Consider the following 12,359-nt stretch of genomic DNA (forward strand, 5'->3'; position numbering starts at 1 on the left):
CTAATTTTTCTATAATGAGCTGGTATTATTTGTATATTAGGAAAAGATAAAAAGCATTTTAAAACATGAGGTTCAATACCTAAAATTTATTTTAATAGTACTTAAAGCAAGATTATCCTACATTTATAGATGAAGAATACTTAAGCATCAATACATGCCAGCTCATTATTTTTGATTCGTAAAATCAATTTTGGTGTTAAACAGACCACAAAAACTAAAATCACAATTATTCAAACATACTTATTACTTGTGTAATAATTTAAACTACCATTGTAGTTTAAATTAGTTGAGCTAAATTGTTTCTGTGTTTTAATTAAAATACTTTAAAGTGACATACCCCCATCTTCTTCTGAATCTGTATCAGATTCTTCACTATCACAAGGTCTTTTTTCTCGATAGCCCTCCATTTCATTTGTCCAAACCATTAAAGACATATCTGCACCTCCTAAGGTAACCAACATGCTGTCATCATAAGTCCAGCGAACATTTGTGACATGGGTACTATGGGCCACATACCTCTTAAACTTTCCAAATTTTCCCTAAAGATTAAAAAGAAAAATTCAGAGTCTTTCTGAGAAATGTTACTACTTAAAAATGGTCAGTTATAATTTTGAATTTCTTTCTTAATATATGATTAGAGATTAATCATTACAAAGGCGTCTTGCAAAAAAAAGAAAAGAAAAGAAAACACTGAAACTCACTAGAATGAAAAATGATGATTCCTAAACCTGGTGACAACAGGATAAAACTAGTAGTTTCACATATTTCTAGTACCCTGGGCACATTTTTAAACATTTTTTAATTTTTAATTTTTAAAGATTTTATTTATTTATTCATAGAGACAGAGAGAGAGAGAGAGAGGCAGAGACACAGGCAGAGGAGAAGCAAGCATCATACAGAGAGCCTGATGTGGGACTTGACTCAGGGTCTCCAGGATCATGCCCTGGGCTGCAGGCAGTGCTAAACCGCTGCGCCACCAGGGCTGCCCCACACTTTTTAAAAAAATGAACTTGGTATTGTGCATTAAAAGCATAAAAATGTCTGGCCTTTGACTTATCAGTCCCCCTTTTAGGGATCTATGCTAAGAAAATGCTATGTATGCAAAAAACATCCACCACAATATTTACAGCAGTGAAAAAATGTAAATACCTTAAATAGTCAGTCAAGTAATAGTTAACTATAGTGTACGTATATGGAAAAGTACACATGTGTTCAAAATAATGGCTATGCAGACATTATTGTTGGGTACAGATGCAATAATAACTAACAAAGTCAGGATATAAATGTTTATGTACATGGCCATATTAACAGAAATTAATCATCAACCCTTTTGGAATATACTCATGTAAATATATTGCATCTTAATTAACTAGTGTTTGTGTTTATAAATAGTACATATAAAATGTATTTTTCTTTTAAATATCAAGAAAAATCCAAGTTATAGACACTGGCAACTTTAAATCCAGAACACTAGCATAATACTATCAATTACATAAGTAAATTTCAGATCAATGTATTAGAAGCAGGTTTTATTATTAGTTTTTAAAAGATTTTATTTATTTAAGAGAGGGGGTAAGAGAGCATGAGCTGGGGGAGAGGCAGATGGAGAGGGAGAGGTAGAGAGAGAGGGAGACTCCCTGTTGAGCAGGGAGCCTGACACAGGGATCGATCCCAGGACTCCAGGATCATGACCTGAGCAGATGCTTAACCAACTGAGCTGCCCAGGTGCCCCTATAAGCAGGTTTTAAATGGACATTTTTCAAAGGTATTAAAATAAATGTCTTTAAATATAGTGATAGCTAAAACAGTGAATTCTTTGGAAAATACTGTTAATAAAGGTCAGCTGAAATAGAAGGGAGGGATCTTTCGTCCAAACACTGCAAGAAGGTAGCTTCCCAAAGATTTTGTGGTTCTTGCTACAGTGAAGCCAAGCAGGAATCTGTAGATGACTGTCCTAGAACCTATTCTTAGGGCACCTATACCATCTAGAAAGCCTGGAAGTGAAGTTTCTGATCAATAAATGCCTTATTGGAACACATTCTTTATCAATTAAAGTTCTGTCACTTAAGTATCTAAAATACAGATGTGTGGGATATTTCTTCAGGTGCCTGGGTTCTCTATGAGAATTTTTAAACTTGTGTTTTCATTTCAATGCTGATCTAAAAATATAAATACAAGCAGCTATTTAAGATCAATATCATAATATGATTTCAGTGCCCTATTTCAAATTTATGTTTATGCTCGTGATGTTGCCAGATTATAATATACAGTTGACCCCTGAACAACATGGGTTTGAACTGCAAAAGTCCACTTATATATAAGCAGATATTTTTTGGTAAACACAATACAGCACTGTAAATGTATTTTCTCTTCCTTATTTTTATATTTTGATTATTCTTGAAATAACTTTTCTCTAGCTTATTGTAAGAATACAGTATGTAATATATACAACATACAAAATATATGTTGACTGTTTATGTTACTGGTAAGGCTCCTGTTCAACAGTAGTCTATTAGTAAAGTTGTTGGGGAGTCAAAAGTTATAAGTGAATTTCAGAGGTCAGCACCCCTACCCCCACATTGTTCAAAGGTCAATTATATATCTGAATCAGTGACAACTAAGAAATAAATGCATCTGGACTTGATATATGAATTTTATTTTTGTGCTAAATGGAAGCCTGTTTCCCAGTAGCTTGAAAAGAGGAAAGCAATTAAGAGAATTCAATTTCCACACTGCACACCACAGCATGGGTATGTAGCACTCCAAAGAGTCTGTGCAGTCTAGTTTTAGCAAAATATCATTCATTACATTGAATCAATGCTATTTTGATTTTATAGGTATTGCATTTATAGTATTTTGTATCTAATGGTTAAAAGACTTTAAACTTTAAAGCTATAAATATAAAGAGTTTGTGTTTACTGTTGATTGTATATACTTAATCAAAAGAATACCAAAATTATTTAAGTTAATATTAGGGATAAAAGAAATGTTTCCTCTAAAAGAGATATTTATATTACTCAATACTGAGAAACACTGTGCAGTAGACTTAAGGCACAGGATCATAAATTATAAGACTACTTCTAAATAAAAGCAATAATGTCAATAAATGTCAAATAAATGTCAATAAATGTCAAATGTCAACATAATTCTAAACCTTTCATAATACTTATGTATATTCATATTACCCAACAAAATACTATGAAAGGGCATTACCTTAACCATTTTTATAATTATGATCATTAGGGGAGTTAAAGAAAAACACATACTTTAGCAGGATATCTAAATAACTTCACAAATCCCAAATCATCCCCAGTAGCTAGGACCATTTTGTCACTGGTGAGGCAAGAGGCAGTTATGTCTGTGACTTCTCCAACTACTGGCCAAATTCCTTCACAGCATAAACCAAGCACACTTGTCCATGATGCCCAACAAATTTTTTCTACCTAAAAAGGAAAAAAAGGCTGTAAGTTCGTGATATCTAAACTTTAAATATTGACAACAAAAATCTGAATATTTTTCTTTATAGTTATATATGGCACAAGTAAAACTAAAGCTTTAATAAAAACAGTGAAATTGGGATCCCTGGGTGGCGCAGCGGTTTGGCGCCTGCCTTTGGCCCAGGGCGCGATCCTGGAGACCCGGGATCGAATCCCACATCGGGCTCTCGGTGCATGGAGCCTGCTTCTCCCTCTGCCTGTGTCTCTGCCTCTCTCTCTCTCTCTCTGTGTGACTATCATAAATAAATAAAAATTAAAAAAAAAAAAAAAACAGTGAAATTATTAGTTTTGGTTTTATAGCTTCCTAAGTCTGCTAATTCCTGTAGAAAAATATAACATCATTCAAGATGTTATATATCCACTGTGTGTTCTAGATGCTGAGAATTCAGTGATAATAAATAAGACCATTTCTGCTCTTAGAATAATCAAGAAATCTATATTTCATGTCTAAATTTCTAATACTTTAGAGGCATGTTTTCTAATTAATCATTATCGCAAATTAAGAACCTTTACTTAGAGTCTCTCTCCTTATTAAGACACTTTCATATTAAATTTGTTTAGCCTCTCTTCCTTGGCCATGTCAAAAAATTTTGCTAATACTGTCACTCACAAAATCAAACACATTTTTTCTTTTTTCTTTTCTTTAAACGGGTATTTGCCAACAAGCATCTAGGCATATGGGTTACAAAAGATTTGATAGTCATGCAGTGTTCTTATCTAAGATAGTATGTCTTCTATTTGCCTCATGTCCTTTGAGGAAAGTAATTGGAGCATAGCTAGACATAAAAGTGACTTATTCCTTTTTTTTTTCCCTTTTTATAGAGAGAGTGTGCACATGAGTGCCAGTGAGGGCGGGGGTGGGGAGGAGAGAGAGAATCTCAAGCAGGCTCCACACTGGGCCTGACAGAGGGCTTGATCTCACAACCCTGAGATCATGACCTGAGCTGAAATCAAAAGCCAGGCAGGCCACTTAACCAACTAAGTCACCCAGACGCCCCTGTTTTATTCCTTTTCTTAATACAACACCTTCTCCTTTACTCATTTAATAGGCTAGCAAAATAAACTAATAGTTTTGATTTGAATAATCTGAGAACAGGCTTCATTATGTAAATGATGGAAGGTGGGCATCACTGTTCTAACCACTTTGTCAGATCAACAATAATGCAAGCACTATTATCTTCCTACCTCCACACTGGGGATGGTTTGTTTTTTCCCTCTGGGAGCTTCAAAGAATAACTGTTCCTTAGCACCAGTGTTGACCTGTAAAAGCTTTCCTTAAAAAAAAAATTAAAAAATATATACATGTATAAAATATAAATATATCTATATATTTAGTAGGATGTTTAACTTTTTAAAATATTTTCTTTCATGGTTTATACACTTATACATTTGTTTCATAATCATAAAATTGTTTCATATTATGTACAATTACATAGTCAACCCTATTTAAAAGCATTCAATGAACATTACATTAGTATTTTTTACCACCTTTCTCCCATTAAATTCCTTTTCTTTTAAATTCCAGTGTAGAAAACATAGTGTTATATTAGTTTCAAGTGTGCAATATAGCAATTCAACAATTCTATAATACATTATATCATGTAAGTGTACCCTTCATCTGCTTCTATTTCACCCATATTCCCACCTCCCTCTTTAAAGTTTTACTTTATTTATTCTTTTTAAGTAAACTCTACATCCAACATAGAGCTCAAACTTACAACCCTGAGATCAAGAGTCACATGCTCCACCAACTAAGTCAGCCAGGTACCCTGATATTTTATTATTTTGGTGTAATTGTAAATGGGATTGTTTTCTTAATTTCTCTTTCTGCTGCCTTTTTAGTGTATAGAAATGCAATGGATTTCTGCATATTGATTTTATATCCTATTACCATACTGAATATGTTTATGAGTTCTAGTAGTTTTTTTGTGGAGTTTTTAGGATTTTCCATATATGGTATTCATGTCATCTGCAAAGAGTAAAGTTTTACTTCTTCTTTACCAATTTGGATTCTTTCTTTTTCTTATTTCAGTGCTGTGGCTAGGGACTTCCATAATACTATGTTTAATAAAAGTGGTAAGAGTGGACATCTTTGTCTTGTTCCTGACATCATATGGAAAGTTCCCAGTTTTGTTTTGTTTTTTAAAATATTTCAGTTATTCACGAGAGACACAGGGAGAGGGAGAAGCAGGCTCCATGCAGGGAGCCCGATGCAGGACTTGATCCCAGGACCCCAGGATCACACCCTGGGCCAAAGGCAGGTGCTCAATCGCTGAGCCACCCAGGGATCCCCCAGCTCCCAGTTTTTCACCATAAAGTAATGATACGATGTAAGCGAGGTTTTTTTTTTTTTTTTTTTAATATATGGTCTTTATTATGTTGAGGTATGTTCCCTCTAAACTACCTTGTGAAGGTTTCATCATGAATAGATACTGTACTTTGTCAAATACTTTTTCTCTATTTACTGAAATGATCATAAGCTTTTTATCCCTTCTCTTATTGATGTGACGTATCATGTTGATTGATTGTGAATATTGAACCCTGCCTGCATCCCAGGAATAAATTCTGTATGATCGTGAGAGTGATTTTATTATATTGTTGGGTTTTGTTTGCTGATATTTTGTTGAGGATTACCGCGCATCTAATGTTCATCAGAAATACTAGCCTGGGATCCCTGGGTGGCGCAGCGGTTTGGCTCCTGCCTTTGGCCCAGGGCGCGATCCTGGAGACCCGGGATCGAATCCCACATCGGGCTCCCAGTGCATGGAGCCTGCTTCTCCCTCTGCCTGTGTCTCTGCCTCTCTCTCTCTCTCTGTGTGACTATCATAAATAATAAAATAAAAATAAAAAAAATGTAGTATAAAAGAAAAAGAAATACTAGCCTGTAATTTTCTTTTCCTGTGGTGTCTTTATCTGGTTTTGGTATTAATGTAATGCTGGCCTCAAAGAATGAATTTGGAAGCTTTCTTTCCTCTTCTATTTTTTGGAAAATTTTGAGAAGAACAAGCACTAACTCTTTTTTAGTGTGCAGAATTGCCCTGTGAAGTTACTGGTCCTGGGCTTTTGTTTGTTGGGAGTTTGGGGATTACTGATTCAGTATCATCGCTGCGACCAGTATGTTCAAATTTTCTTTTCCCGTTTCAGTTTTGATAGGTTATATGTTTCCAGGAGTTTATCCTCTTCTCCTATGCTGTCATATTGTTTGGTATATTCTTTTTCTTTTCTTTTGTTTTAAGATTTTATTTATTCATGAGAGAGACAGAGAGAGAGGCAGAGACACAGGCAGAGGAAGAAGCAGGCTCCATGCAGGGAGCCCAATGCAGGACTCGATCCGGGGACTCCAGGATCATGTCCTGAGCCACCCGGGCATCCCTGGCATATTATTTTTCATACTATTCTCTTACAATTCTTTGTATTCCTATGATGTCGGGTTATTATTTCCCATATTTCATTTCTGATTTTGAGTCCTTTTTTATATATTTTTTTCTTTTTTAGATGAACTTGGCTAGAAGTTTAACAGTTTTGTTGATCTTTTCAAAGAACCAGCTTCCTGGTTTCATGGACCTGATCTATTGTTTTAGTTTCTCTTTTATTTCTGTTCAAATCTTTATTATTTCCTTTCTTCTGCTAGATTTGGGTTTTGTTCTTTTTCTATCTTCTTGAGGTGTAGGGTTAGGTTGAAATTTTTTTTGCTTCTTAAAGTAGACCTATTTTGCTATGAACTTCCCTTAGAACTGCTTTTGCTACATACCAAAGATTTTGGATTATTGTGTTTTCATTTTCATTGTCTCCATGATTTTTAATTTCTTCTTTGAATTCTTGGTTGACACCATCATTATTTAATAGCATGTTATTTAACCTCTATGTATTCATGTTCTTTCTAGTTTTTTTTTTTTCTTGTGGTTGATTTCTCGTTTCATAGCATCATGGTCAGAAAAGGTGCATGATAGGAATTCAAGCTTTCTGAATTGTTGAGACCTGTTTTGTCTCCTAATATGTTATACATTCTGGAGAACGTTCAATATGCACTTGAAAAGAATGCGTATTCTGCTGTTTTAGGACAGAATGTTCTAAATATGTCTGTTAAATCCCTCTGGTCCAGTGTCATTCAAAGCCACTGTTTCCTTGTTGATTTTGTTTGGACCTATCCATTGATATAAGTGAGGTGCTAAAGTCCCCAACTATTATTGTATTACTATCAATTACCTCTTTTATGTTTGTTATTAATTGCTTTATGTATTTAAGTACTCCCATGTTAGGTGCAGAAATGTTTACAACTGTTATATCCTCTTGTTGAATTGTTCCCTTTATTAATATATACTGTCCTTCTTTATTTCTTGTTACAGATTTTGTTTTAAAGTCTGTTTTATCCAATAGAAGTATTGGCTATCCTGGCTTATTTTTCACTTCCATCTGGATAAGAAATGGTTTTCCATTCCTTTACTTTCAATCTGCATGTGTCTTTAGGTCTGAAATGAGTCTCTTATAGGCAGCATATAGATGGGTCTTGCTTTTTTATCCATTCTCTCACCCTAGTCTTTTGACTGGAGTGTTGTTCGTCCATTTACATCCAAAGTAATTATTGGTAGGTAGGTAACTTATTGCCATTTTGGTACTTGTTTATGGTTTATTTTATAGTTCTTCTCTATTCATTTCTTCCCTCATTCTTTTCTCTCCTGGTTTGCTGGCTTTCTTTAGTGATATACTTTGTATATCTATTACTGGATTTTGATTTGTTATCATTAGGTTTGTATATAACATCTTATGCCTATAGCAGTCTATCTTAGGTTGATGGTTGCTTAGGTTTGAACCCATTCTTTTTTTTTTTTTTTAATTTATGATAGTCACAGAGAGAGAGAGAGAGGCAGAGACACAGGCAGAGGGAGAAGCAGGCTCCATGCACTGGGAGCCTGATGTGGGATTCGATCCCGGGTCTCCAGGATCGCGCCCTGGGCCAAAGGCAGGCGCCAAACCGCTGCGCCACCCAGGGATCCCCTTGAACCCATTCTTTACTCTTCTCTCCCCTCCCTATTTTAGGTATATGGTGTTGCATTTCCTTTTCTTTTGTAAATCTCTTGATTGATTTTTTATAGATATACTTAGTATTACTGCTTACTTTTCTTTTTTTTCAAATTCTTTTTTAAAGAAAGATTTTATTTACTCATGAGACACACACACACACACACACACACACACACACACACACATACACAGAGGCAGAGACATAGGAGAGAGAGAAGTAGGCTCCATGCAGGGAGCCCGATGTGGGACTCAATCCTGGGACTACAGGATCACACCCTGGGCCAAAGGCAGGTGCTCAACCACTGAGCCACCCAGGCATCCCTCCTTACTTTTACTTATGGTCTTTTCTTTCCACTCAGAGTCACCTTTAATATTTCTTGTAGGGCTGGTTTAGTGGTCATGAATTCTTTTAACTTTTATTTATCTGGGGAACTCTATCTCTCCTTCTATTCTGGGAGCTGATAGAGTATACTTGGCTGCAGGTTTTTCTCTTTCAGCATTCTGAATATATCATGCCATTTCCTTCTGGCCTGCAAAACATCTGCTGAAAAATCAGCTAAAGCCCTATGGGGTTTCTCTTGTATGTAACTATCTTCTTTTCTCTTGCTGCTCTTAAAATTTTCTCTTTATCACTCCTTTTTGCCATTTTAATTACTGTGTGTCTTCATGTAAACCTCCTTCGTTGGTTTTGTTGTGGGCTCTCTGCACCTCCTGGATCTAGATTTCTGTTTCCCAGATTTGGGAAGTTTGCAGCTATTATTTCTTCAAATAAATTTTATGCCTCCTGTTTTCTTCTCCTTCTGAGATTCCTATAATGTGAATGTTATTACTCCTGATGGTATCACTGAGTTACCTAAGTCTGTTTTTTTTTAATTTTTAAAAAGATTTTATTTATTTATTCATGAGAGACACACACAGAGAGAGAAAGAGAGAGAGAGAGAGAGGGAGAACAGGCTCCATGCAGGGAGCCCGACGTGGGACTCGATCCCGGGTCTCCAGGATCACACCCTGGGCTGAAGGTGGCGCTACACTGTTGAGTCACTGGGCTGCCCCCTCAGTCTGTTTTCATTTATTATTTCTATTTTTTTCTCTCTCTTGTTCAGCTTGATTGCTTTCCATTATTATGTTTGTTTCCATTATATTATGTCCTCCAGGTTGTAGAGTCATGCTTCTGCTTACTCTTGTGTACTATTTATTCCATCTAGTATATGTTAAATTTCATTTATTGAGTTCTTCATTTCTGATTGACTCTTTCTTATGCTTTCTTCTCTTTATTAAGGGTCTTATTGAGGTCATCTACTCTTTGCTCAAGTCCATTATGTATCTTTATGGTCATTACTTTAAATCCTTGATCAGGCATGTTTTTTTAATCTCAAATTTTGTTTAGCTCTCTTGCTGTGATTTTGTCTTCTTTCATTTGGGACATATTCCTGTCTCATCACGCTGTCTAATTCTCTGTGTCTATTTCTCTCTGTTAGGAAAGTCAGCTATATCTCCTGCTCTTGAAAGTAGTGGCCTTATGAAAAAGAGGTCCTGTGGTGCCCTGTAGCACCATGTCCCCTGTTTACTGGAACCCAGCGCTTCAGAAGTGTCTCCTATATGTGTTGTGTGTGCCCTACTGCTGTTGCTGAGTAGCTTTTGCCTTCAGTCCAGTCATCTGCAATGGCTCTCTGCTGCTGTGGGCAGGGTTTTTCCCTTTGTTGTTAATGGGACAGTCTGGGGCCACCTTGGGCTTGAGTCAGACCAGGTGTTTGCCAGAGATGTAGTAGGACCAAACTGCAGGGCACTTTCCCTGTGTTGTCCCCTGAGAAGCTTTCATCGGTGGGTGGGACTTGCAGTCAGATGAGATGTCTGCCCCCAACTCACTGCTGGCACTGTAGTTAGACTAATGTCTATGGTTATGTTTGTCTCTTTCCAGAGTAGGAGTCACTTCGGAGTAGTGCTGGTTCCTGTCAGGGCTGCTTGCATTCTGCCAGAATTATGGCAATGCTTTGGATGGGTTCCAGCCAAGGTTATATTGGAAGGGGCATGTCCCCAGGAGCACACAGAAGTGGGGTATGTGGTGTTAGCAAGGCTTGTGTAGGTCTGCTGTGAAAGGAGACCTGGAACCAAGGTCTGGCTGGAAGGGGTGTATCTGAAGAACGTAGGAGCAGGGAGCATTGTTAAGAAATTTAGAGGATCCCTGGGTGGCTCAGTGGTTTGGCGCCTGCCTTTGGCCAGGGCCCAGAGTGTGATCCTGGAGTCCTAGGATCGAGTCCCGCATTGGGCTCCCAGCATGGAGCCTGCTTCTCCCTCCTCCTGTGCCTCTGCCTCTCTCTCTCTCTATCATAAATAAATAAAATCAATCAATCAATCAATCAATCTTAAAAAAAAAAGAAATTTAGGTGAAGAGTGTTTCTGCTTCATTGGTTCTCGTTGCTGTCCCTATGTCTAGGCTGGGGACACGGGAGGGAAATGGTGCCTGTTAGCTCTTTTGTTCTTAGATAGTTTCCCAACTCATATGCTCTGAGATTAGTAAAACAAAACTCTCTTCTACATACTCCATGGGTTTTCCAATTGCTGCTTCCAGGGCTGTTTGTTACACTGTGTCATTAAGGGGGGAGACTCAGTTTCCTCTCACCCTCCTGGCTCTCCCAGAGCCAAAAGGGCTGATTTTTAAAGTTCTAGGTGTTAAGCCTAGAACAGATTGTAAGAATTTGTGTAATTTGACCCCTCTGGTTTTCAAAGCCAAATATTTTGTCTTTTCCCTGTGGGCTCCCCACTGTGATGGTCTGTTTCTCTCCTCTCTCCAAGCCCGCAGTGTCCCTCCTCCCTCCTGAAGAGAGTCCTATGAATCCTTTTAGTTCTCAACCGCATCTCCACCCTTCCTACCCTCTTCGTGTGGCTTCTTCTCTACATTTAGCTGGGGAGAATCTCTTTCGCCAGTCTTTGGGTCATTTTCTGAGTTATTTATACTGATGTGGGTGTTAGTTGTATCTGTATCTGATACAAGGTGAGTTTAGCACCCTCCTACTCTATCTTCCCTAGAAGTAGGATGTTTACCTTTAATGGGAAAAATTAGTCTTAAATATAAAAACCAATTTCCTCCACAGTCAACCACATATTGAATTCATAAATGGTTTAATTTTTATGTGTGTATACACATAAAAACTATTTTTGTTCCTATGCATATAAAAAACCACAGAAATAAATTTGAGGATTTTTTAAAAAAGCATTTTGTTTAATTATGTTTGGAAAAACTTTAACAATTAGATTTATGTAAATAAATACATGAAACAAAAATCCTTAAAAATGGAGCATTTAGGGGTAGCCCAGGTGGCTCAGCGATTTAGCACTGCCTTCAGCCCAGGGGTGAAGACCTGGAGACCCGGGATCCTGGAGATCCGAGATCGAGTCCCAAGTCAGGCTCCCTACAGGGAGCCTGCTTCTCCCTCCGCCTGTGTCTCTGCCTCTCTCTCTCTCTTGTGTGTCTCTCATGAATAAATAAAATCTTTAAAAAAAAATGGAGCATTTAAAATATTTAGCATTTATCCAAATTATTAAACATTCCCATGTGCAAAGCATTTTACTAAAAAAACAAAGATAAAGATACTCATTAAATTCTGTATGTTATATAATTGTGACTATTTTTAAGAAATGTGTTTTATTGAATGACGGTGAAAAGACATTAAAATCCTCATTAACATATCTATTTTCCAAATTTTCAATTATTATTTATACTAAACTTATCTGACAAAAGTGAGGACAAATGACTGAAAAACTTTTTTACCTAATATTTAATTTACTTTACAAATGAAAGAACTTATTACTCTACTACCACTTGAGTTATAACTTAAGTAT

At 36.7% G+C, this 12,359-nt stretch overlaps 1 protein-coding gene across 12 annotated transcripts in view; it reads right to left on the bottom strand.

Annotated features, from left to right (window-relative positions):
- Positions 1 to 12,359, bottom strand: part of EML5 (EMAP like 5) — a 183,566-nt gene that overhangs the window by 38,350 nt on the left and 132,857 nt on the right. For all 12 annotated transcript variants that reach the window (XR_007412490.1, XR_007412491.1, XR_007412492.1 and 9 more), the window contains 3 exons: positions 4,683 to 4,771; positions 3,267 to 3,443; positions 338 to 539 (listed from right to left, as the gene is read on the bottom strand). Coding sequence is in view for 9 of the 12 variants with exons in the window: in XM_049113388.1 (XP_048969345.1) it covers positions 338 to 539; positions 3,267 to 3,443; positions 4,683 to 4,771 (468 nt within the window). In the remaining 3 variants the exon portion in view is untranslated. The remainder of the gene's footprint in view (positions 1 to 337; positions 540 to 3,266; positions 3,444 to 4,682; positions 4,772 to 12,359) is intronic.

The sequence above is a fragment of the Canis lupus genome, chromosome 8 (genome assembly GCF_003254725.2).
Source record: "Canis lupus dingo isolate Sandy chromosome 8, ASM325472v2, whole genome shotgun sequence".
Lineage (NCBI taxonomy): Eukaryota > Metazoa > Chordata > Mammalia > Carnivora > Canidae > Canis > Canis lupus.